Genomic DNA, 26,889 nt, shown 5'->3' with positions numbered 1-26,889 from the left:
AATAATCCTAAATTCATTACCAAAGATTAAGATTTAAGAGGTAGTGAGTCAAGATCATGGAAACAGAACTGGTTACATATAAAATGAAAATCATAACATGCTGCTTAGAGTCTAAAATCAATTATTACGGCAGTTTTTCACCTAAAGCAATCTCCTAGCAGCATTAACCAACATGCCTGGGATCCAACGTTCCTGAGGAAAGAAAAGGGCTTTTTGCAGGCTGTTCCCAGATGTGCCCGTTACTTTGGGGGTAGGTTCATTTATCAGGGTTATTCTTCTGGGGGAGGGGCTTCTGTAATTCTATTAACGTGCTGTGAAAGTCACTTGTGTGTTCACATGGAGCTCTGCTCCTTCCTTCTGCAAGTCCCCTCCCAATGGAGCTCTCCTGCAGGACCTCGGTTCCCCAGGGCTGGGTTCTTCCAGCCTTAGAACTGGATGAACATGTGCGCGCACACACACACTAGCAGAGCAAGTCTGAGAGGACCAGGTCAATCAGCACTCTCCAGCTGATCCCCTCATGTGTTCCTGTACTCAATGGGCTGGGTTAAGCAGCACTTTCAAGCTGGTACCCTTATGTGCTCCTGGTCTCAATAGGCTGGATTGAGCTCCACTTTCAGCTGCTCCCTCCCCACCCATGTTCCCCAAGTTTAACACATCCCTATCACACATTCACATTACAATTGTACTGGTAGTAACCCACTTGATGAGCAAACCCCACAGTATATTTTGGGGCACTACAGGGATCTTTAGCTTAGGTACAAGGAGCGTCGCTGCAGAGTAAATGGGGGAAGCTAAAATAAAAAAGAGTAAAATTCAGAGAGAGAGAGAGAAGCAACCAGCTGAACCATAAAAGCTATTGAATCATAGTGATAACCACACCAGGAGGGCTAAACAAACACAACAGTGGGAGGGGTCACACACAGCAGGGCAGGGGGCTCACTGGGGGCGAATGACCACAGAGACACCCCCAACCCATTTCAGGGGGTGTGGTCTGTCAGTCTGTCTGCTCCATCTAACCCCACCCCCATTCTATTCTCCTTTCTTCCATGCTATGTGCAGTGCCCCAATCCCTGCAGCACAACCCCTCCCACCCCATCCCAGACTGGGGACCAAATCTTATCCAGACCAGGGCCCTGCGATCCCCTCCCTGCACCAGCCCTGACAGAGCAGGGTTAAGGGGGGGCCACTCAGCCAGTTAAGATGCAAAGGGGAAGTGACTCAGGCTGCGTGCAGGGCGCTGGCTAGAAGGAAGCTCGCCTGGGAGGGGACAGGTGGGGCTTCTCTACAGCCCAAGGGCTGGGCCCAGTGGTGGGGGCCTGAGGCGAGGGGGGCTAGGAAGCCCCAAGGGGGTGCTAGGAGCCCCGGAGGAAGGGTTTCGCTAGCAGGCAGAGGACAGAGGGGTCTGACTTTGAAAGGCTCCCCCAGAATGGGGATCACAGCGTGACCTGGCCGGACGGCCGAGAGACGGGGCAGCCGTGACTCCGGGAGCTGCAATGGTGGAGGAGAAGAAAGGGGGCGCTGAACTGGAGCTAGTCGCCAGAACGGGGCACCATGCTCTGTGTTACAGACCCCAGCCCCATGGGTCCCCTTCCCATTCGGGATACACCCAGCCCCGCCCCTCCCCTGGAGCACTAGGAGAAGGGTGGGTGGGCTGTGCCCAGGGGAGTGCAGGGGAATTGGGTGCTGTCCCTTTAATCTAGTTTGTTTGCTCTCTGGTGGCTCTCACGGGGGGGTCTGTGGCAGAAGCCCCCAGACCCCCGACTTGCAGCCAGTGCACCCACCTGTACTGACCTGGGCAATGGGAGTCCCAGGACCCAGGTGACTGATGTCCTGAGTATTCAGCAGTCAAAGGCTGGATTCACAGCTACACGGAGACCCTGCTGGGCCACTCTGGCAGTGTAATGGTCTCTGACAATCCCCCCATCCTGTGCAGGGGCCTCCCCAGCCAGTCTGGAGCTGGTGTAAGGGCCCTTCATCCACCCTGCCACCAGCCTGTTGTAGGGGGTGGTTTGGGGCATGGCCGTAGTATCCTGCGCTGGGGCTGTTCTCAGCACCCTGGGGCCAATCAGGGCAGATTGGGGGCCTGTCTAGAGCATCAGGCACTGGGGTTATTCTCTGCTCCCCAGAGCCCATACGGGGCAGAGTGCACTGTGCTATGTCTATGGACCATATATGAGGCTCCTTCCCAGGCTCCGGGGGGCCCTAGCAGCCCAGATGCCGTGTGCTGGGGACAGCGAGGGCCCCACCCATCTCCCTGGTGCTTCTCTGCAAACCTAGGGGTTTATTCCCAATCCAAACACCGAGCCAGGGGAGCTCCTGCCCCCACGCTCTAGGGCAGCAGTTGAGGGTCACAGCTGATCACAGCCCCGGTGAGTGGATCGGGGGCCTTTGCTGCAGCTGGCAGCAGCCTCTGGTGCAGCACCAGGCCTGGAATGAGCCCAGGGGTGTGGGGGACTGAGCAGGGAGTAGTGGCAGCAAGGGGAGAGCTCACCCTGGCAGCTGTTCTCACTCGTGTGCGGGAACTTGGCTTTCGCAGCCCTGGACTCGTATCCATCGATGCAGCTGCAGGAGTAATTCCCAGTCACATTGGTGCAGTTGGTGTTGGGTCCGCAGTTTACTCCACTGAGCCCCAGACACTCGTTAATATCTGCTTCCCAGTCTTTATTCAGGCCATGTACATTGGCCAAACCGGACAGTCTCTACGCAAAAGACTAAATGGACACAAATCTGACATCAGGAATTATAAGAGTCAAAAACCAATAGGAGAACACTTCAATCTCCCTGAAGATCAATAACAGTCCTAAAAGTGGCAATTCTTCAACCAAAAAACTTCAAAAACAGACTCCACCGTGAATCTGCAAAACTAGAATTAATTTGCAAACTGGACACCATCAAATTAGGCCTGAATAAAGACTGGGAATGGTTGGGTCATTACAAAACCTAATTTTCCCCACACTAATTTGCCCCTACTGTTACTCACACCTTCTTGTCAATTGTTTGAAAGGGGCCACTCTCATTACCACTACAAAAGTGATTTTTCCTCCCTTGGTATCCTATTGTTAATTGAATTGACTGACCTCCCACTTGGTAAGGCAACTCCCATCTTTTCATGTGCTGTGTATTTATACCTGCTACTGTATTTTCCACTCCATGCATCCGGTGAAATGGGTTCTAGCCCACGAAAGCTTATGCCCAAATCAATTTGTTAGTCTCTAAGCTGCCACAAGGACTCCTCATTATTTTTTGTTGATACAGACTAACACGGCTATCACTCTGAAACCTTTCCAGTTCTGAAGATCCTGGGTTTCCTTTCTGTTGGTAAACCGTATGGTCAACTGCTTGACCACACTTTGGTTCGTTATGCAGTATGCCCAAGAGACCAAATAACCAATATCGGTCTGGTTTATTGCTAATACTCAGTAACAGCATATTAACAAAGGTTCAATACAACTCCAATTTTCAGGAATATCTCCTGCAGCAGTGCTGAATTTGCCTTACAAAGAAGGCTTGTGTCCAGAGTCACACCCCTAAAGCTGTCCTTTTTATACCCAACCTGTTTACAAGGAAAGAGGTACTGTATGCAGCCTGTGAGGCTATTCTTAACCGATCATCTTTCTACCTTGTTTTTCCTGGTACCACATGGTACCCTTTAGCTCTTTGTTCTGGACTCAGGAATTCAAGGTACCAAGAGCATGATGCGCCTCCTAGGCTTGTCCCGTATATATTGTCCTTATCTTTGGGACATTCCAATGAGAGTAACTCCCTGCCTGTTTCTACAGAACACCCCATATGTGCTGATCCTGAAAGTTTTCCTGGCTAATGCAAGGTGTTCTGGGATACTTAGCACAGGTGAACAAGATTATAGGAAGATACAGGCTACCATTCCAGGCCATGTAACTGCTAGAGGTGTATATACAAGGGATGTTATATGTGTTGTTAGAGAGCTTATTCCTTCACTCTCCCACTTCCCTGGTCCTTCTCGCATGAACAGAGAGCAACAATACCCGAAGTCCAAAGGTGCAAACAATTCTATGTTTATTGGGGTGAACTTCCAGCAAGCTTAAATTCAAGTTCATTTTTCCTTATTTTCGAATCCAAACTTAGTTCCTGTTTGCCTTTAATTTATATAGTAATATTCACAGAACCAGAGAGAGACCTTGCAAATAAACATACAAAACAATACAGAAGCGAGGATTTCACAACTACATCTATACAGACATAAGGGTTCTCCAGCTGTCTATTAATAAGTAAGTTCTTACCAGACAGAAAACTATCAAACTAAATTTCCGTTCATATCTTCTCGGCTCTTCCCTTTCTCTGGCGGTAATAAACCGGATCACCTCCTAACAGCCCCCGGTTGCCTTATTTCAATATGACTAAACAGGGCCTCAGACTGTCCCAGTGAGAGAAGGCCCTTATATAGATAGACAATGATTTTAATTCTTTCTTTTATACCTCTGTAAGTAGCTATGGGATAAGAATACACCTGCATTCTTAAAGTATAGGCCTTTGCAGACAGGCTTGAATATCTATATCGTAAGGTGTTAAGCACATACTATCCATATTAATATATGTGATTTGAATCATACCTATTGATCATGCAATATATTAGCCCAGCATATATAGGTGCACACTTCAGAAATAGATTTAACCAGACTGATCCATAGTTATACCCTGGGACTCAGTAGCTGTGAAAGTGGTGAAAAGCCATCTGGGACCCCTCCACGCTCTGGTCTGATAGCAAGCCCATCTCAGCCAGTCCCAGGAATCTGGCCCAGTAAATCTAAGGGTGTTTCAGAGAATCTGCCTTGAGTCTCAGTTGGTGCAACGTGAGCATTGGAGGGAGCAGAGGAAATTGCACATTACACCAATGTAGCATATGCCTAGGTGTAAACTCTAGCTCGAGGAGACATACCCAGCTGGCATCTGACCCAGCTGGCATGCCAAAAATTGATGTGTGGCTGCGGTTGACCAAGTAACCTGCCCCGACTATGATCCCATCCAAAACCACAGGTACGGACTCAGGGCAGCCAGTCCCTCCTGCCTCCACGGTGACACACATATTTCTAGCAAGATGAGAGCTAGCACAATTATGTCATCTCAAGCTGGAACATTCACCTTCCAGCCCCGGTGCAGACAGACCCGTAGGCCCGCCGGACTCTCCTAGCCCCACCCAAGTTCAGCCCACGGACTTTGTTCCACTCACCCAGTGGATACACATCACCTCGGTGGCTCAGATGCTATCAGGGCAGTAGGTCAAATTCTGAGGATTTTGAGCTTTGCAGCCTCCTAATCTTCGATAATTTAGACCGGAAGCCAAGTTGACTCATGTCCTGTTACATTATATCGTATCAACCAACAGTACTACACACAGGAAAGCACCGTCTTCTCAGCATGCCCTGCTCTCCTTCCTTCTGACCTACCACTCCTCCCAGCCCCAAAAGCATTTACCTTGCTGAGTACCTGATACCCTATGGGGGAAAATGACCACAGTGCAGAGGGCCTATCACCACTTCACAGAATCACTGAAATGTGGACTTGAAGGGACCTCAGGAGGTCAAACAATCCATCCCCATGTGCTGAGGCAGGACCAAGTGCACCTAGACCATCCCTGGCAGGTCTTTGTCCAGCCTGTTCTTAAACCCCCCAATAACAGGGATTCCACAGCCTCCCTAGGTCACCTGTTCCTGTGCTGAACCATCCTTAGAGTTAGAAAGTTTTTCCTAATATCTAACCTAAATCTCCCTGGCTGCTCATTAAGCCAATTCCTTCTTGTCCTACCCTTGGTGGACATGGGCACCAATTGATCACAGTCCTCTTTATAATGACCTTTTGCATATTTGCAGATTATTATCATGTCCCCCAGCAGCCGTCTCATCTCTGGACAAAACATGCCCAATTCTTTCAACCTTTCCTCACAGGTCATGTTTTCTAAACCTCTGATCCTTTCTGTTGCTCTCCTCTGGACTCTGTACAATTTGTTCTCGTCCTTCTTGAAGCGCAGCACCCAAACCTGGATACGGTTCTCCTGCGCTGAGTAGAGTAGAACAGTCACCTCCCATCTCTGACCCACCCCACTCCTGGTCATGGTGATCCAGGTGCAGCAGGAGCCGGAGATTGCTGCCAGCACAGCCATGAATGTGGTCCATCGGCTCTAGTGGCATAGAGCCTGGAGACCCAGGAGTCCTACACCAGCCTCTGGGCTCTGAAGATAGGGGAGCCAGAGATGCTTGATGGTGGAGACAGCCTTCGCCATCCACACCACTGTGCCCCACACTGCCCCTTCCATGGCATCAAGACGATCAGCATCGTGGCCAAGCCCCGCGGGCCTGGGCATCGGAGCCTCTCCAGGTAGGGCCCAGTGCACATGTGTGTGGGGGGGCGGGGGCAGGTGCTCCATGGCCTTCCTCCCCCATCAGGCTAGAGAGCTCCCTGCCCCCTGGTCAGTTGTGGGGTGGGGATTATTGGGGGACAGAGCTAATTGGAGGGGAAAGGCTTCATGTCCGTGATCTCCATGACATAACTGTAGCCTTAACCATGAGAAAACTCCTACCCCAGAATATATTGGACAGTGTCCTTTGCCTCAGTTTCTCCCCTTACGGTGTGAAAGTCAAACAAATGCTCCTTTAACCTGCCTTTGCCCTTTCCCTCCCCTGCACCCCACTCGCCAAAACTTCCACCTTTAAAGGATCCCTTTTTGCCTCTCACTGCTTCCTTTACTTTGTTGTTAGCCATGGTGGTACTTTTTTGGTTCTCTTAGTATATTTTTTAATTTGAGGTATGCATTTAAATTGAGCCTCTGTTCAAGTGTCTTTAAAAAGTTTCCATGCAGCTTGTACCTTTTAATTTTTCTTTAACTAACTTCCTCATTTTTGTGTAGCTCCTCTTTCTGAAATTAAATGCTTCTGTGGTGGGCTGCTGTGGCGTTCCCCCCACCCGGGGATGTTAAATTTAATTATATTATGGTCGCTATTACCAGGGGTTCAGCTATATTCACCTCTTGGACCAGATCCTGTGCTCCACTTAGGACTAAATCAAGAATTGCCTCTTCTCTTGTGGGTTCCAAGACTAGCTGCTCCAAGAAACAGTCATTTAAGGTGTCAAGAAACTTTATCTCTGCATCCCGTCCTGAGGTGACATGTACCCAGTCAATATGGGGCTAATTGAAATCCCCTATTATTACTGAGTTTTTGACTGTTATAGACTCTCTAATTTCCCTAAGCATTTCACAGTCACTATCACCATCCTGGTCAGGTGTCAAGTATCAGAGGGATAGCCGTGTTAGTCTAGATCTGTAAAAGCAGCAAAGAGTCCTGTGGCACCTTATAGACTAACAGACGTTTTGGAGCATGAGTTTTCGTGGGTGAATACCCACTTCGTCGGATGCATGTAGTGGAAATTTCCAGGGGCAGGTATATATATGCAAGCAAGAAGCAGGCTAGAGATAACAAGGTTAGTTCAATCAGGGAGGATGAGGCCCTCTTCTAGCAGCTGAGGTGTGAAAACCAAGGGAGGAGAAACTGGTTTTGTAGTTGGCAAGCCATTCACAGTCTTTGTTTAATCAGGTGGTCGGTCAGGTGGTCGGTCGTATATCCCTACTGCTATATTATTATTTGAGCATGGAATTACTATCCATAGAGATTCCATCAGACAGTTTGGTTCATTTAAGATTTTTACTTCATTTGACTTAACGCTTTCTATTGCCATTCCCCCACCAGCATTTCCTGTTCTGTCCTTCCGATATATTTTGCACCCTGATATTACTGTGTCCCATTGATTATCCTCATTCCACCAAGTTACTGTGATGCCTATTTTACCCATACCCTCATGTAATTCGACATACTCTAGTTCACCTATCTTATTGTTTAGACTTCTAGCATTGTATATGAGCGCTTTAAAAACTCGTCATTTTTAGCTGTCTGCCATTACATGATGTAATTGAATGGGACTCTTTTTTATTTGACTGTTTCTCATCAGAGCCTACCTGTATTTTATCATCTTCCATCCTCTCCTTAGCCACCTCCTTACTAGGACATAGAGAATCTCCATTAATAGATCCGCCCCTAAGGGATGTCTCTGTCCAAACCACATGCTCCTCCACACATGTTGGCTTTCCCTCAGCCCTTAGTTTAAAAACTGCTCTATGACCTCTTTAATTTTAAGTGCCAGCAATGTGGTTCCATTTTGGTTTAGGTGGAGCCCATCCTGCCTGAATAGACTCCCCCTTTCCCAAAAGGTTCCTCAGTTCCAAATAAATCTAACCCCTTTGTCCCTAAGCCATCGTCTCATCCATGCATTGAGACCCTGCATTTCTGCCTGTCTAACTGGCCATATGTGTGGCCTGGAAGCGTTTCATGAAATGTTACCATGGAGCCTAAATTTGGCCTCCAGGATCTCTCTCCCATCCGTCCCTATGTTCTTACCCAGGGGGATTCTATGATTCTATGATAGACTCCACTGGACAATGGCAAACAGGAGAGGAAAAAAATTCTTTAGCCACAGGGAATGTGTTATTCTAAAGCAGACAGAGGAGGAAATAAGGCAGGTGAACCGCACCACACTGCTCACCACAATCCAGACAGGACAGGGGTAACCACCAGGAAACACCTGAGAAAGGGGAAGTCACTGAGCAGAAATTGACTTTATGTGGGCAAAACCCACTTGTGTGTGCAGTGTTTTTCCTCAATGGAAGGTTGATCTATTTGGAAGAAGCACGTTTGTGACACTGATTGGACCAGAGCTGTTCCTCTAGGAGGGCCACAAGAAAAGGGGACCTAGTAAGACCCACACATGACAGTGATCATAGGAGGAAGAGCTTGAGTGTATTTCTTTGTCTCTCTTCACGTTGAGCTCATGAACACCAGGATGGGAGGACTGGAGAGCCCCAAGTCCTGAGGAGTCCCTCCCTTGAAGAACCTGCCATATGAGACCATCAACAAGGACCATCTGTCGGGAATCAGGGCCTGAAGCAGAGCCAGTCTCCAGGCAACCTAACGAGCTCAGGTAGCCTGTACCAAGCTGACTGATTGGTGGGAAGGGTCAGCAGAGAGGCTCTTAAGCCCAGCAGTGGCAGTTCAGTAGCTGCTCAAAGCTTTTGCCCACAGCTATGGTAGCTCCGGCCTTGGTCCAGCCCTGCTCCTGCCTTGCCTCTCTCCAGGTAACCTGGTTCTGACCCTCAGCTCCGATTCCTCATCTCCAGCTTTGGCTCCGACCCCCATTCTAACCCTGGGTTCTGACTCCTGGCTCCTGCCCCTGGCTCTGACCCTTGGCGCTGGCATTTGGCCCCTGGCTCTGACCCGCAACTCTGGTTCTTGGCTGCAGGTCTTTCTCTGACCACTAGACATGACCACCCACATCCCGCTCTCTGACACCGTCAAGCACGGATAGTCATTAGCCGCCTCTTCCATCTTCTTCCTGTGTTAACCCTGTTACTACGGCACCATCTGGAACAGGACTGATGTTCTGTCTGCCTCTCCAAGACGACAGCTGCAGCCAAGAGCTACAATCACAGCTGAGACTTGGACGGCACCATCTCACTCATAGGGAGCCGCACTGTGAGCTGGACGAAGATCTGTTCTTCTGTTTGTTTCTGTTAAGAAGAGCTACTGCTCAGAATGTGACTTCGGCATTACAGCTGCACCACCTTAGATGACTTCTTACAGCAAGACTCATTAACAAACCCAGGACACTGACATCTCTGACCATTATGTCAGCAACCAGCCACTCAGTATGGGCACCTCTTCAGTTTTACTGAATGCAGGATTAAAAAGGTTAGTTGTGTCCAGATCCTTCACACCAGTTAATTTCAATAAGAGGGAAGGAAACTGTCCCGAATAGGGAAATAACAGATAAGTTAACAGATAAAGAATATTTAGATAAGTTAGATCTATGCAATTCGGCAGGGCCTGATGAAATTCACCCTAGAGTACTTAAGAAACTAGCTGAAGCAATCTCTGAATTAGTGATTGTCTTCCAGAACTCCTGGAGGATGGGTGAGGTTCATAGCAAGGGCAAACTTCAAAAAAAGGAGCTCTAAGGGAAGTATAGACCAGAGAACTGATCTTAAATACCCAGAAAGATACTGGAACAAATGATTAATCTACCAATGTATTAAAAGCTAGAGGATAATAGGTGAGAAGTAAGAACCAACATGGATTTGTCAAGAACAAGCAGGGGCGGCTCTAGGCACCAGCAAAGCAAGCACCTGCTTGGGGCAGGCCATTTGCAGGGGCGGCAGGGAAGCTGAGAACCAACACGGGGCTCTGGGAGCTGTTGTTCCTTGGTTAGCTCCCTGCCTATAGAGCCAGCCCTGGAGCAGGGAAAGAACTACATTTCCCAGCATTCCCTTGGCCACTTCCAACTGGAAAGGAAGGAGGGGGACCTCATGCGGCAGCGTGCTGTGAGTGCTGTGAGTGGTAGGGAGACCATACTTTAACATTCAAAAAACAGGACACTCCACGGGGAGGGAAGCCCCCCCCCCACCATCCTCTCCCTCTGACTGCCCCTCACAGAAACCCCAACCCATTCAACTCCCCCCCACTCCCTGTCCCCTGATCACCCCCTCCTGGGACCCCTGCCCCTAACTGCCCCCCAGGACCCCACCTCCTATCTAAGCACCACTGCTCCTTGTCGCCTGATCGCCCCCTCCCGGGACCCCTGCCACTAACTGCCCCTTGGGACCCCAGCCCCTACCTAATCCTCCCTTCTCCTTGTCCCCAACTGCCCCCTCCTGAGACCCCCTCCCCAACTTCCCCCCTAGGACCCCACCCCCTACCTGTCCCCTGACAAACCCCTGCTACTCCCATGCCTATCCAACCGCTGCCTGTCCCCTGACTGCCCCCCCGAACCCCTGACCCAACTAACCCCCCCTTCTCCCTGCCCCTGACTCCCCCCCCCGAACCTCCGCCCCATCCAGCCCCCCCTGCTCCCTGTCCCTTGACTGCCCCCCTGGAACCCCCTACCCCTTCTCCAATCCCCCAGCCCCCTTACTGTGCCACTCAGACCAGCGTGTCTGGCTCCGCGCAGCACCAGACACGCTGCTGCATACATGGTGCCGTGCTCCCCCGCAGAGCCCACAGCTCCCCACACACACACACACACCCAGCACCTGCCTTCCAGATTCTAACACCTCAAAATTCAGGAGTGCTCAAGCTCAGTTTGGGCAGCTGATACTTCATTTCTCCCAGATCAAATATACTTATCCACTGTAACTTGCTGTAGAAAAACTAGGATAAAATTGAGCAAGAAATGCTTCCCAGTGATTATTAGGACTGGAATTGCTATTTTCAACAGCCATTGCCTTTTTTTGTTGTTTGTTTGTTTGTTTGTTTGTTTAAAAGGAAGACAGTGATATTGCATTGGCAAATTCCCCATAGAAAGAAAGAGTGGAACAAAAGAATAATAAAGGCACCTCAACTTTTCCTCATTTATGGAGGACAGTCTTATAATATGCATCCAGATATCCTCCAATCCCACAAGCTGAAAATTGTTCCACTTTACTGCAGCTCTGTAACCATATGGAACCCAATCCTGTCTGTGTTTTGTGCACATCCAATATTCCTGCTGAATGACCCGCCCTGGGAGCGAGTTACCAGTGACCCAGGGCTGCGTTGGAAGGAGGGTACAGGTGGGGGGAGAGGAGAGCCCAGGGTTGGGGCGGCAGGAGATGTGGGGGGGCACTGGTGGAGGGGAACAAGGGAGCCCAGGGCTGGGGCGGCAGAGGGGTGGGAGAGGGCACTGGTGGGGGGGAACGGGGGAGCCCAGGGCTGGGGCGGCAGAGGGTGTGGGTGTGGGGATAGCCCAGCGCTGGGGTGGCAGGGGGTGTGTGTGCGGGAGAGCTCAGGGCTGGGGCAGCAGGTGGGTGTGGGGGGAGCCCAGGGCTGGGACGGGGAGCAGCCAAAATTTCTTTTGCTTGGGGTGGAAAAAAAACCTAGAGCCAGCCCTGAGAACAAGTCCTGACAAACAAACATAATATCCTTCTTTGATTGGGTACCATGTCTAGTGGATTGTGGGGGAAGAGGTTGACATGATGTATCTTGAATTTAGTAAACTCGCATTCCACGTCCGGCTCCACGCCAGCGAGCCGGGCTTCTTACCCATTTCAAGTTTGAGAATAGGTTGAGATCGTTTCGGCCCCAAGACCTCTCATCATTCGCTTTACCAGATAAAACTTCGCCCTCCTACTCGTCGCGGCGTAGCCCCCGCGGCTCTCGTTGCCGGCGACGGCCGGGTATGGGCCCGACGCTCCAGCGCCATCCATTTTCAGGGCTAGTTGATTCGGCAGGTGAGTTGTAACAAGAGCCGCGGGGGCTACACCGCGACGAGTAGGAGGGCGCAGTTTTATCTGGTAAAGCGATTGAATTTAGTCAGTCTTTCAACACAGTCCCACATGACATTTTCCTACTCAAACTAAGGAAATATGAACTAGATGAAACTACCACAAGGAGAGTGCAAAGCTAATTGGAAGTCATTACTTGCAGGGGAGGGATGGGGACTCACTGGCTCGGCAGCCACACTGCAGAAAAGGGTGTGGCTCACAAATGGAATGTGAGTCTGCAGTGTGATGCTATTGAAAAAAGGCAAATGTCAGGTGACTGTTCTTCTCTATTCGGCGTGGGAGAACCATGTCCAGGTTTGGGTGCTGCACTTCAAGAAGGATGAGGACAAACTGTACAGAGTCCGGAGGAGAGCAACAGAAATCATCAGAGGTTTAGAAAACATGACCTGTGAGGAAAGGTTGAAAGAACTGGGCATGTTTTGTCCAGAGACAAGATGGCTGAGGGAGAACATGATAACAATCTGCAAATATGCAAAAGGTTGTTCTAAAGGGGACTGTGATCAATTGGTGCCCATGTCCACCAAGGGTAGGACAAGAAGGAATTGCCTTAGTGAGCAGCCAGGGAGTTTTAGGTTAGATATTAGGAAAAACTTTCTAAGGATGGTTCAGCACAGAAACAGGTGATCTAGGGAGGCTGTGGAACCCCTGTTATTGGGGGGTTTAAGAACAGGTTGGACAAACACCTGCCAGGGACGGTCTAGGTGCACTTGGTCCTGCCTCAGCACATGGGGATGGAAAGTTTGACCTCCTGAAGTCCCTTCAACTCCCCATTTCTGTGATTCTGTGAAGTGGTGCTAGGTCCTCTGCACTGTGGTCAGTTTTCCCCATAGGTATTCAGGAAAGTAAACGCTTATGGGTCGGGGAGAAGTGGTAGGACAGAAGGAAGGAGAGCAGGGTGTGCTGAGAAGACAGTGCTTTCCTGTGTGCACAGTGCAGTGCTGTGGGTTGATACAATATAATGTAACAGGACATGAGTCGACTTGGCTTCCTGTCTAATTTCTCCAAGATAAGGAGGCTGCAAAGCTCAAAATCCTCAGATCTCAACCTGCCCTGACAGCGTCTGAGCCACCATGGGAACCCGAGGTGACGTGTATCCACTGGGTGAGTGGAACAAAGTCCATGGGCTGAATACAGTTGGGGCTAGGAGAGTCTGGGGGGCCCACAGGTCTATCTGCACTGGGACTGGAAGGTGAATGTTCCAGCTCGAGAAGACATAGTCACGCTAGCTCTCATCTAGCTAGAAATAGAAGTGTCACCATGGAGACAGGAGGAACTGGCTGCCTTTGAGTGCGTACCTGCGGTCTTCGACGGGATCATAGTCGGGGCAGGGAGCCTCTCTCGTTACTTGCTCAACTGCAGCCACACGTAAATTTTTGCATGCCAGCTGGGTCAGAGCACGCCTGGGTATTTCTCCTTGAGCTAGAATTTACACCTAGGCATACGCTACATTGGTGTGAAGTGTAATTTCCTCTGCTGCCTCCAGTGCTCACGTTGCACCAACTGAGACTCCCTCCAGACTCACTGAATTGCCGTTAGGTTTACTGGGCCAGTTTCCTGGCACTGGCTGAGATGGGCTCATCTGAGATGGGCTCACTATGAGACCAGAGCGTGGAGAGGTCAAAGATGGTGTCAGGCTGAGTCCCCACTCTGGCACCTCTAGTGCAGGAAGTTGGGGCCCACAAGAGTTTTAAAAATTAATACTGGCCACTCTAGGCTTGTATTACACCCTCAAGGTTACCCTTGGCTTGGTAAACGCTGCCAGCACCCAAATGCAAAAAAACCCTTTGAACTCAGGAAGGAGAACGTGGGAATTCCTCCCTGTGGGGTACCCTCAAGCCCTTTCACCCCCCGCCCCTTGGGGAAGAGCTTGTGGGCTCTGGGCACATCCCGGCACAATGGGCAGGGCCGGATTTCCGATTAGGCACAGGAGGCACGTGCCTAGGGAGGCCACATTCTATGGGGCACCTAAAAATTCAAATTGTGTCGCTCCCGGGTCCCAGCAGGGGGCAGGGCTGGCTGAGGGGGAGACGGCCCCACACACCCCTGCTGCTGGAGCGCTCCTCCCTCTGCCCGGCAGACAGCGTCACCTCCTGGGGGGCCAGTGAGTGCGGGCCGGGGGCAGAGGTTGGGAGAGTGGGTCTCTGGGGAGTTCATGGGGCAGCTCTGGGCAGAGGGAGTGGGGGGTGCTGGGCAGAGAGGCACTGGGCAGCAGGGCACCTAAAAGTTAAAAGTGGCGGGGTTCCCCCGCCGGCTGTGGTGGTTAAGAGCTTCCGGGCAGCAGGGGAACCCTTCAGCTCCCGGCTGCCTCCAGGCGGCAGGGCCCCCGGAGCTCCAAGCCAGGGGGGACAACCACCGAGCCCCTGTGCCTGGGGTGCCCTAAGTATAAATCCAGCCCTGACAATGGGGGCTCCTGGTCTTTGTTGCTCATACACACAATAAAAGACTCAGTTGCCCTGGCCAAAAGTCCAGTTCCCAACCAAAATCAGGTAAAAATATGACCAGAGATCCCAGCTGGGGCTGATTTCCCAGTGCACCAGGTTTCTGCATTTTTAATTCCACCATTGGCAGGGCCCTGACTGGCCATTGGCCCAGGATTGGCAGGACTGGGGCGGCTGGGGGTGTGTGCAGCTGAGTGGCGGTTACCATCTGCCCATGGGGCCTCACCCTGTCTCTGCCTTCCAGGGCTCTGCATCGCCCTGTGCCTGTGGGGCACCGTGGCCCAGAATCATGGTGTACAAGGTAAGGCCGACTCCTCCTGGCTAACCTTCCCCAGCGCTCCCGGCTGTCCAGGGTCTCCGGCCTCCACCCCCTCCGGCCCCTTTCCCTTGTGGGAGGAGAGCAGAGTCAGGGGTCTAGGGAGCCGGGAGCAGCCCCTTGGTGTGGGCGTCTTGGGGTGGGTTTACAGAGCACGGTGGGTGCGTGCAGGGGAGAGGAGAAGGCCCCTGTGTAGCCCTCCCCTTCCCTTCCCAGCCCCATGGCCAGCAGAGAACAGACCCTGGGGCCCAGGGCTCTACACTGGGGGCTGGAGTGAGGGGCAGGTCCCCTTTGTAGCCAAGGGCCGGGTTATCGACCAGTCCGAATCAAACCCCTGATGGCGCAGATGTTAGAAGTGGCATTTGTTGGTGCCCCCCCCCAAATCAGGCTGAACTGAAACCTGGGACCCACGTGCCCAGCTGGGGGGTGTTTGGGATCCAGACTCTGCGCCCCAAGTCCCGCTCTGCTGTGAATCCCAAGATGGGATTTGGGCAAATTCCCATTGACCCACTGGGGTCCCCCAGTGCTGCACCCACCCTGCTCCGTCTGCTCCCATCCCAAGCCCTGCAGCCGGCTGAGCTGCGCTGGGATCCTTCCCCTCATGCTGGTCAGAGGGACGGATCCCAGCGGAGCCCAAACACGGGGCAGCTAAAGGATCCAGGAGCCCCCCGTAGGCAGGTCACAATCTGGGTCATGGGAGGCAGCTCAGGTTCCAAACTAGCCTCGCGCCCGATTCCGCTCTCAGTCAATCCAGAGCAGAGCGGGGCAGGGATTTCCCAGGGAACCATTTTTTGCCAGAAAATGCCAAATTGGTTCAGAGGAATGTTTGGTTTTACTCGGGGGAAAAAATTGCATGGGCGGGAGGGGGGAAGGGAATGGAATAATTTTCAAAACTAAACAAATCCCGTTTTCCAGTTTGAAGCGAGGTTTCGGTTTCAAATTGATGCTAACGAGAGTAACAACGACAGCAACAAAAAGGAAAAAAATGGGGTGAGATCAAAAACGTTTCACTTGCAGCGACGCCTGGCTCCGCCGGCTCTGCCTGTCTGTGCCGGGGGCACCCCAGGGAGCCAAGGCCTCCTGTGCAGCTGAGGGCAGCTTGTGGCCAGGCGGTGGAGGCGTTGGAGCTGTTTGCCAGGCGCTGAGGGATGAAAATCAGCGAATGGGGCGTGTGAAAGGAGTCGATCCCCCTGTGTGTGTGTGTTGAGGGGGGAGCCGCTCTGCACTGGCTGACCCTGCCCAGCTGTTCCCGCCCCTGCAGGTACCACTGGGGACTGCAACAGCCATATGCTGTGCCCAGCAAACGCCAAGTGTGTGAACAGCACCCACTGCACCTGCCTGGATGGATACCAGCCAAGTGGGAATCGCTTCTTCTTCACCGACCCAACGGAGCCCTGTGACGGTAACGGGGCTCCCACGTTGTCCTGGCGGGGCTGGGACAGAGCAGGGCATTAAGGGCCGGAGCAGCCGACTCCACTGACTCCAGGGCCTGCTGGGGGTGCTCAGCCCGGCTGGGGAATGAGGGGGGCAGCAGCTCGGGTGAGGGCCGCCCTCCTGGGGATCGAACCGGGGCCTCCAGAGTGAGCAGCAGGAGCCAGAAGAGTTGGGCTCTGGGAATGGGGCACAGGGTCGGGGGGCCCATCACACTGACCCATCTGAATCCCAGCCTGGGTCCTAACCAGCCCCTGGGTGTCCTGGGGCTGAGGGGCTCCACGGGAGCAGAATGAGGCAGCCCTGGCTATACTTCCCCTCCCCCCCCCCCCCCGCTCGCAGGCAGCTTGTCACACACACACCCAACACACAGGGATCCCCACTCTCCCTTCACATGGGGGATCTGGGTGTTTGTGGAGCCGAACCCCCCATACCTGGGACAGGAGGCTCGGCGGGTGGGGGGGGCTGTTTCTGACATTCCAGCAGCAGAAATGGGTAACTGAGAATCAGACCCTTAATCACTAACCGCTCAGGGCCCTGGTCGCCTGGGTCCCCTCACCCAGCTCAGTGCGAGGGGCTGCGGGGAGGGTGATACAGGGAACGTCTCCCTGCCAGAACTGTACAAAGCGTCCCCTCTTGCATTACAGATATTAATGAGTGTCTGGGGCCGAGCCAGGCAGACTGCGGACCCAACGCAAACTGCATCAACTTAGCTGGGAGTTACTACTGCCGCTGCACCGATGGCTACGAGCCCAGCTCTGGGAAAGCCAACTTCACGCACGCGAGTGAGAACAGCTGCCGGGGTGAGCTCTCCCCTGGCCCCCACCTGCTGAGACCCCCCCCTCGCACACACAAATGCTTGTTCCAGGCCTGGCACTGCACTGGGGCTGCTGCCGGCTTTGGCAGTGGCCTGAGGCCGTCAGCGAGGCTGTGATGAGACATGACCCTCGCCTGTTCCCACAGAGCATGGGGCCGGGCTCACCCTTGTGCCCGGCGCTTGGATGGGGAATAAACCCTTGGGGTTAGAAACAGATCCATGGAGCAAACTCCTTGTGCTGCAGAGATGCGCTGGGGAAAGGGGAGGGGACCCTCGCTGGCCCCAGCACGCAGCATCTGGGCTGCTCGTGTCCCCCTGACCTTGGGAGGGGCCTCGTATATCAACCATGGAAATAGCACAGTGCGCTCTGCCCCCTATGGGCCCTGGTGAGGAGAGAATAGCCACAGCACAGTGTGCTCCAGCCCCACCCCCGATCCTCCGCCATGGGTCCTGGGGGGCAGGGAATAGCTGCAGTGCTGGGCCCCGGCCTCGGCCCCTACATCAGGGGCTAGGAGCAGGGTGGGTGCAGGACCCCGACAGCAGCTCCACACCAGCTGGGGTGGCCCCTTTTGCAGGGTGGGGGATTCTCCAGTGGCCGTTCCCTGCCAGAGCAGCCTAGTGCCGCCTGAGTGTAGCTGAGAACCAGGCCTGTGATTGTTAAGCTGCCTGGGGCCCAGTCGCCTGGGTCCTGTCACCCAGCTCAGTACAGGTGGGTGATACAGGAACGTCTCCCTAGCAGGACTGTACAGAACATCCCCTCTTGTGCTGCAGATATTGACGAGTGTCTGGGCCCGAGCCCGGCAGACTGCGGACCCCACGCAATCTGCACCAACGTGCCTGGGAGTTACAACTGCAGCTGCATCGATGGCTACAAGCCCAGCCCTGGGAAAGCCAACTTCAAGCACGCGAGTGAGAAAAGCTGCCAGGGTGAGCTCTCCCCTGCCCCCACCTGCTGAGACCCCCAACCCCTCATGCCCATTCCCAGCAAGGCACCGCACCGGGGCTGCTGCCGGCTTTGGCAGTGGCCCGAGGCCTCAGTGAGGTTATGATGAGACATGACCCTCGCCCAGGCCCTCTCAGAGGACCAGAGAGGCGCAGGCCACTTCCAGCTGTTGAGGCTCCAGCCATAATAAACATACAAAATGAAATAAGGCACCAAAAAAAGATTTTTTTATATATATAACAAATGCTTTTGTAGCCTTTTTCTGTGCAAATGCACTAATTATTGAGGAAAAATCTCGCTGTCGTGCAGTGTCACAGTTGACGTTAAGCGTGGGGAGCCCATTCACACGCTCCTGTCCCATAGCTGAACGGGGATAGTTCTTTCCCTGCTTCAACACGTTGAAAGTGCCTTCACCTGAAGCTACTGACACAGGCAAACTGACAAAAACACACAATATCTATGAACATTTTTAACTCTTTAATATGACAAAAATCTGTATCAGTTAACAAAAAAATTATATCTCACCAAACCACATCTCTTATTTGCTTGAATTTGCAGCTCTAAGCTGAGGGAAGGTGGGTCACATTGATTTTGGTCCGATAGGGACGCGCATAAAAACAAGTTGCAAAACTTATCAAATGCCACAAATGCCACAGAGCAAACTCCTTGTGCTGCAGAGATGCGCTGGGGAGAGGGGAGGGGACCCTCGCTGGCCCCCGCACGCAGCATCTGGGCTGCTAGTGACCCCCTGAGCTGGGAAGGGGCCTCGTGTCTGGGCCATGGACATAGCACTGTGCACTCTGCCCCCTGTGGGACCTGGGGAGGAGAGAATAGCCACAGCACAGTGTGCTCCAGCCCCACCCCCGATCCTCCCCATGGGTCCTGGGGGGCAGGGAATAGCTGCAGTGCTGGGCCCCGGCCTCGCATCGGGGGCGAGGACAGAGGTGGGCAAACTTTTTGGCCCGAGGGCCACATCGGGGTTCCAAAACTGTATGGAGGGCCGGGTAGGGAAGGTTGTGTCTCCCCAAACAGCCTGGTCTCTGCCCCCTATCTTCCCCCTCCCACTTCCTGCCCTCTGACTGCCCCCCTCAGAAGCCCTGACCCATCCAACCCCCCCTGCTCCTTGTACACTGACCGGACCCTCCCAGGACCCCATGTCCCAAACTGTCCCCCTGGGACCCCACCCTCTATCCAACCCCCCCCCCCGCTCCCTGTCCTCTGACTGCCCCGAACCCTATTCACACTCTCACCCCCGACAGGCTCTCTGGGACTCCCACGCCTATTCACACACACCCTGTTCCCTGTCCCCTGACCCCCCCCTCCCAAACCTCCATCCCATCCAACTGCCCCCTGCTCCCTGTCCCCTGACTGCCCCGAACCCTATTCACACCCCCAACCCCGACAGGCCCCCTGGGACTCCCACACCTATTCACACACACCCTGTTCCCTGTCCCCTGACCCGCCCCCTCCCGACTGCCCCATCCAACTGCCCCCTGCTCACTGTCCTCTGACTGCTCCCCGGGACCCCCTGCCCCTTATCCAACCCCCCTACTCCCCGCCCCCTTACCATGCCGCTCAAAGCATCAGGAGACTGGCAGCCGCACCTCCCGGAGCGCTGGTGGCATGATGAGCTGAGGATGCGGGGGAGGAGGGACAGCAGGGGAGGGACCAGGAACTAGCTTCCCTGGCCGGGAGCTCAAGGGCCAGGAAGGATGGTCACGCGGACCGGATGTGGTCCATGGGCTGTAGTTTGCCCACCTCTGGGCTAGGAGCAGGGTGGGTGCAGGACCCCTACAGCAGCTCCACACCAGCTGGGTGGCCCCTTTTGCAGGGTGGGGGATTTTCCAATGGCCGTTCCGCTGCCAGAGCAGCCTAGTGCCGCCTGAGCGTAGCTGAGAGTCAGGTCTGTGATTGTTAAACTCCCAGGCTCCCAGTCACAATGGACCCATCACCCAGCTCAGTACAGGTGGGTGATACAGGAACGTCTCCCTGCCAGGACTGTACAGCGTGTCCCATCTTGTGTTGCAGATATTGACGAGTGTCTGGGCCCGAGCCCGGCAGACTGCGGACCCCACGCAAACTGCAACAACACGCCTGGGAGTTACTACTGCACCTGCATCGATGGCTACGAGCCCAGCTCTGGGAAAGCCAACTTCACGCACGCGAGTGAGAACAGCTGCCGGGGTGAGCTCTCCCCTGCCCCCACCTGCTGAGACCCCCCTTCGTACACACAAATGCTTGTTCCAGGCCTGGTGCTGCACTGGGGCTGTCACTGGTTTTGGCAGTGGCCTGAGGGTGTCAGCGAGGCTGTGATGAGACGTGACCCTCACCTGCTCCCACAGAGCATGGGGCCAGGTTCACCCCTGTGCCCGGCGCTTGGACAGGGAATAAACCCTCGGGGTTAGAAACAAACCCACAGAGCAAACTCCTTGTGCTGCAGAGATGCGCTGGGGAAGGGGGAGGGGACCCTCGCTGGCCCCAGCACGCAGCATCTGGGCTGCTAGTGCCCCGCTGAGCCTGGGATGGGGCCTCATGTCTGGGCCATGGAAATAGCACCGTGCACTCTGCCCCCTATGGGCCCTGGTGAGGAGGGAATAGCCACAGCACAGTGTGCTCCAGCCCCATCCGCGATCCTGCCCCCTGGGTCCTGGGGGGCAGGGAATAGCTGCAGTGCTGGGCCCTGGCCTCCACCCCTACAACAGGGGCTAGGAGCAGGGTGGGGGCAGGACCCCGACAGCAGCTCCACACCAGCTGGGGTGGCCCCTTTTGCAGGGTGGGGGATTCTCCGGTGGCCGTTCCACTGCCAGAACAGCCTAGTGCTGCCTGAGCGTAGCTGAGAGTCAGGCCTGTGATTGTTAAGCTGCTGGGGGCCCAGTCGCCTGGGTCCCGTCACCCGGCTCAGTGCGGGGGTTTGGGAGAGGGTGATACGGGGACCGTCTCCCTGCCAGGACTGTACAGAGTGTCCCCTCTTGCATTACAGATATTAACGAGTGTCTGGGGATCCCTGCAACACCTACCAGGGTGAGCTCTCCCCTGGTCCCCACCGCACCCTCCTCAGTTCCCCCCACCACACACACACACACACCCCTGGGCTCATTCCAGGCCTGGTGCTGCACCAGAGTCTGCTGCCAGCTGCAGCAAAGGCACCTGATCCACTCACCAGGGCTGTGATCAGCCGTGACCCTCAACTGCTGCCCCAGCGCATGGGGGCCAGGATCTCCCCTGCCTCGGTGTTTGGACTGGGAATAAACCCCTAGGTTTGCAGGGAGGTGCCGGGGAGGTGGGTGGGGCCCTCGCTGTCCCCAGCACACAGAATCCAGGCTGCTAGTGCCCCTGGGCCTGGGAAGGGGCCTCGTGTATGGTCCACGTACAGCACAGTGCGCTCTGCCCCCTATGGGCCTGGGGAGCAGGGAATAGCCCCAGCGCAGGGCACTCCAGTTACACTCCCAATCTGGCCCCTCCCTCAGGGCTGGGAGCAGAGCCTTTTCCAGCCCCACACTGGCAGGGAGCCCCCTGGCTGGGAGGGTGTTTCCTAGGGGGCCATTATGCCCCCGTAGGCAGCCAGGGCGGCCTGACCGGAGAAGGGGCCGGGGCGTTCCAGGCCCTTGTTAGCGACGTTCAGCCGGTAGTTAGAGCTTGTGTCAAGTCCCAGCCATCCGTTCCCATGGAAACCGCCCGTTACACCCCCGTTTGGGGGGCGCAGAGCACCGGGCCCGTAGCACTGGGAGAACTCAGGAGCCCATTGGTTCAAACACTTCCCCTGGCAGAGACCTCGCCCAGCCATTCCTGCGCCAGCCCCAGGCCGCGTGGGATAACCCCAGCCAGTGCCCTGGGGCGGGTCTAGGCACAAGAAGAAATCAGCGCCGCAGGGATCTCAGCCAGCGTCCCGGGGATTGTGCGGGGATAGCTGGTATCGGGAGCCGTGTGGAGAATCCCTAGGGCTTGGCCCCGGGGGGATTGATGGCGATCGCTGTTCTCTTTGGAAGCGCACTGATTATTCCAGACCAGAGTGTCCGGACGGGGAGCGATTCCACAGGAGCTGTTACTGTCAATATCCCCATATATATACGCCCCTAGAGACACCGAATCTCAGAGCTCCCTGCAAGTCAGAGCGAGTTTGCAAGCAGCGAGACACCCGTGTGCCCGAGGGAAGGGAGAGCTCTGGCTGCACCACCGAGAACCCAGTGCATGGCCCCCCTTCTCCAGCAGACAGAGCGTCGGAACTGGGGAAAGCGCTTTGGAGCAGCGGCTGTGCTGTGGCTGGATGTGTGTACAGCACCTGGCACCACGGGGCCCCGGCTGAAGCACTACCCACTATAAACATCCCAATGGCACCAGGACGGGATGGATAAGGACACTGGAAGCTCCGTTCTCAGTCCGCATGGACCCTTGGAAGCCTTCGGGAGCAGAACCCGATTGTATGTCATTTCCAGAACAAAGCAGGTTCTGGAAATGCGGAGCCGCCTTGGTGCTGTCAGGAGAACCCACGAGTGTCGCAGGGTCGAGGGGCGGAGGAGGCAGCACTGGGCAGGATGCAGCCGGTAGGTTCTGACAGGGTTCAGTCTGCCCCGGGAGCAGCTCACCCTCTGAAGAGGCAAAACCGGGCACTGGCCAGGCTGAGACACAAGTAACGCTGGCACCTGCACAGTACAGACGGGATCAGAGCTGGGGCCCATCTAGCCTGGTATCCCGGCTCCAACGGGCCAAAACCAGATGCTGCAGAGGACGGTGGAAGAGCCCTGCAGTGGCAGCCGGGGGATAGTCTGCCCTCACTTCCTGGTCTCTAATACTCAGCTGGGCTGAAGCCCCACAGCAGGAGGTTTTCTCTCTCTTCCCAAATGTTTGTGCCCTTTAACTATGATCCCTCTGGCTGTTCTCATCATCCATAGGAATGTCCAGTCATTCCTTGAATCTTGCTAAATTCTTGGCCTCAGTGACTCCTGTGGTGGGGAGTTCCACTGGTTATCGCACGTTGCGTGAAACAGCCTTTCCTTGGCTCCGTTCCGAATTTCCCCTCTTTTCACTTCCCTGACTGGCCCTTGCTCTCGTGTTATGAGGTGGGCGGAACAGAAGCTCCGCATCTCCCTTCTCTATCCCCTCAGGCATTTATAGACCCTTAACACGTCCCCTCTTAGGTTCACTCTAAGGTGACAGTCCCAGTCTTTTCAATCTCTCTCCACAGAGGGTTTTTCCAGCCCCTGATCATTCTCATTGCCTGTGTCAGAACCCCTCTGGTTCTGCACTGGCCTGTGTGCAAGGGGGTGCACAGGGCAGCTCGTGCGGTGCAGAGGAGGTCACCCCACTGACTGATATCCAGGCATTAGACCAGCCTTCATGTTATTCTCTATCCCCTTCCTCCAAAGCAGCTCCCCATTTGTCCCCTCCAGGGGCGGGCAGCTCATTCAGGCATTGCCGTCTGCACTGATATTGCGGCACTGGGCATCGCCAGATCCACTTGGGAGCTTTAGCAAGCAGCAAGCGCGTGTCCTGGCAGGGCTGCGTTTCCCTTCCCAGCTGGAGCGGCTCATTCCGGACAATAGCCACTTGCTACCGTTCGCTGACCCAGTCACTGAACTCCTAGCTCTAACCAGCCCCGTCTCCCCAGAGCACGGTGCATGTCGGACGCCTGGATTATCCTCCAGCAGCGTCACCCAGTGCCCAAGGTCCAGCTCCTAGATCAGCCTGACCCAGCGCTTTCTCTCCCCTTGCAGACATCAATGAGTGCCAGCGAAACGCCACAATCTGTGAGCCCCACGGGAACTGCTTCAACATGCCAGGGAGTTACATGTGTAAATGCAGTTGGGGATTTGGGAAGAGTCGAAAGGATACGGCTAAGATCTGCACAGGTACAATGGGAGCTGGAAACAGTCATGGCAAAGGCATGATGCTTCTGGCTTGTCTGCAGTGTTGTTAACTCATGGCGTTGCCTTAAAGCCCCACCTCCCGGAGTCACGTGATTCCACTTTTGTCTAAAATCAAAAGTAGGGCCTGGCCCACGTGGTGGAGGAAAAACTGCCAAACTTTACACTGGGGTGAGTAACAAAACAAAGCCAAAAGGGATTTTTTAAAAAAAAAAATCTCGTGATTTTTAAACCAAGCTCGTGACTTTTTTGCAGCCTGGCTCATGGTTTGGGGCTTTTATTGATTGCTTGGCGTTGGCAATGCTGTTAATGCACCGTCACTGAGCTGACCCGGGATCTCTGAAACTAACCCACATGCCTGGATGGTGAAACTAACCAGGTTGCCCTGAGGTCTCGCTCTTTCTTTGCGCCACACCCGGTCAAAGTGTCTGTTCTGACTCCCAGCCTGTCTTACAAATTGAAAACTGAGCCCAGGGACTGAAGGTCGCCATGTCTCTTGCCAGGCTGCCTAATTCCACCGAGGCAGGAGTGTAGGGCACTGGAGATGTCGTTAGAAGCTGCAACATCCCCCCAAACCTGCAGCTGCAGTCAGACATCGTCCCAGCTTTGCTTCTCCATCTCTCAGTGCCCCAGACAGGACTATGCAGGCTCCTCAGGGGCTGGCTGGCCGGAACGAGTGCATCTCTGCATGTACAAGCCGGGTCCCTAGATAGAAAACCCCACTCCCTGCACGGGGTGAGTGACCCCGCTGCACCATGGAGCCCCAACATCCCCCATGTATCCCCCTCTGCCCGGCAGCTGGCGCTACCCACGTTGGCAGCCTGGCGGGTGCACGTCCCTCCAGCGTTTGGCTAGATCACGGCAGGGCTCTCTGTGCCCGGACGGGGGGCGGAGGAGGGGGGTATCTGTTAGATCAGACTCTCCACAGCGGTGAATGGCCCCAGGAGCCAGCAAGGGCAGTAAAGTCCCCTCCGTTTTGGGCCGGATTAGTGACCTGCTGGGTGGCGACTCCGGCTGGGGCTATGCTGGGGGTCAGGCTGGGTGGGTCTCTTCTGGCCTCGGCTTCCACAGGCCGGATCAGCAGCGAGTGTCGAGCTGGCATCATCCGTCTGAGGGCTCGGTGGATTCACCCCACGGGGCCCTGGGCCTGGGGGTCACAGCAGGGTCTGGGAATTGACATTGTTGGGCTGCTGCTCACTGCGCAGTGTTAGGAATAGGGGGATCCCCTGGATCCAGCTGGCTTCCAAACAACCCGTTTACCAGCCGTGCAGGGCCTGGCCGCATGTCGGGGTCTGCGGGCTTCTGCCATAGACCCCCGTGAGCACCACCAGAGAGCAAAGAAACTAGTTTAAAGGGACATCACCCAATTCCCCTGCACTCCCCTGGGCACAGCCCACCCACCCTTCTCCTAGTGCTCCAGGGGAGGGGCGGGGCTGGGTGTATCCCGAACGGGGAGGGGACCCATGGGGCTGGGGTCTGTAACGCTGAGCGTGGCGCCCCCTTCTGGTGACTAGCTCCAGTTCAGCGCCCCCTTTCTTTTCCTCCACTGTTGTAGCTCCCGGAGTCACGGCTGCCCCGTGTCTCGGCCGTCCGGCCAGGTCACGCTGTGATCCCCATTCTGGGGGAGCCTTTCAAAATCAGACCCCTCTGTCCTATGCCTGCTAGTGAAACCCTTCCTCCGGGGCTCCTAGCCCCCCCTCGGGGCTTCCTAGCCTCCCTCGCCTCAGGCCCCACCACTGGGCCCAGCCCTCGGGCTGTAGAGAAGCCCCACCTGTCCCCTCCCACGCGAGCTTCCTTCTAGCCAGTGCCCTGCACGCAGCCTGAGTCACTTCCCCTTTGCAGCTTAACTGGCTGATCGGCCCCACCCCACCCCTTAACCCCCCTCTGTCAGGGCTGGTGCAGGGGGGAGATCGCAGGGTCCTGGTCTGGAAAAGGTTGGGCCCCCTGATCTGGGGGGTGGGGGAGGGGTTGTGCCGCAGGGATTGGGGCCCTGCATGTAGCAGGGAAGAAAGGAGAATAGAATGGGGGCGGGGTAGATGGAGCAGACAGACTGACCGACAGACCACGCCCCCTGCAATGGGTGGGAGGTGCCTCCATGGTCCTTTGCCCCCCATGTGCCCCCAGCCGTGCTGTGTGTGACCCCCTCCCCCGCTTTCCCCTCTCAGACATCGACGAGTGCAACAAGACCCCAGATATCTGCGGCCCCAACGCCACGTGTATCAACACCATCGGGAGCTACCGGTGTGAGTGCCGGGCCGGCTACGTCCCCTCCAACAGGAACACAACCCTGTGCCAAGGTGGGTCCTGCCGCGGGGGTTATAGAGGGGGCACCTGGGGGGCTGGGCAGGGCCTGGGGTTACACAGGCAGAGGTCTTGCCCGAGGGGGCAGTGAGCTGGGAACTGGTCTAGGACGGTGCAACAGCCCCCTGCCCCCCATGGACGGGGTCCCTCTGGGTCTCTGCCCTGGCCAGGGGGAGCTCAGCCTCCAGGCTCTCACCTCCCCCCAGCCCAGCCTGTCCGTCCACTGGGGTGTTTCCGGTTGTCTCAGAGCCACAGGCACCAGCGAGCCCAGGTCTGGCTCTGGGAGCAGAGCAGGGGCTGTGCCAGGGCCAGGCCGGGATTACACCAGAGCCAGGGCGGGGATGGGTGAGCAGGGCTGCCAGGGGCCAGGTGTCTCTTCCCTGGGGCTGCCAACTGTCTAATCACACAAACCCAAACACCCTTCCCTGCCCCTCCTCCGAGGCCC

General features: G+C 55.1%; 1 protein-coding gene across 1 annotated transcript in view; it reads left to right on the top strand.

Annotated features, from left to right (window-relative positions):
• The first annotated feature begins 13,316 nt into the window (after positions 1 to 13,316).
• The window catches only part of LOC123353437 (adhesion G protein-coupled receptor E3-like), a 29,370-nt gene continuing 15,797 nt past the window's right edge, over positions 13,317 to 26,889 (top strand). The window contains exons 1-7 of the mRNA XM_044994519.1: positions 13,317 to 13,438; positions 15,020 to 15,076; positions 16,353 to 16,493; positions 17,170 to 17,325; positions 18,111 to 18,266; positions 20,311 to 20,466; positions 26,309 to 26,440. Coding sequence (XP_044850454.1) covers positions 13,408 to 13,438; positions 15,020 to 15,076; positions 16,353 to 16,493; positions 17,170 to 17,325; positions 18,111 to 18,266; positions 20,311 to 20,466; positions 26,309 to 26,440 — 829 coding nt within the window. The 5' untranslated portion in view covers positions 13,317 to 13,407. The remainder of the gene's footprint in view (positions 13,439 to 15,019; positions 15,077 to 16,352; positions 16,494 to 17,169; positions 17,326 to 18,110; positions 18,267 to 20,310; positions 20,467 to 26,308; positions 26,441 to 26,889) is intronic.

This window comes from Mauremys mutica, chromosome 20 (assembly GCF_020497125.1).
Source record: "Mauremys mutica isolate MM-2020 ecotype Southern chromosome 20, ASM2049712v1, whole genome shotgun sequence".
NCBI lineage: Eukaryota > Metazoa > Chordata > Testudines > Geoemydidae > Mauremys > Mauremys mutica.
The sequence above is the reverse complement of the archived record's forward strand: the minus strand, read 5'-3'. Positions and strand labels throughout refer to the sequence as shown.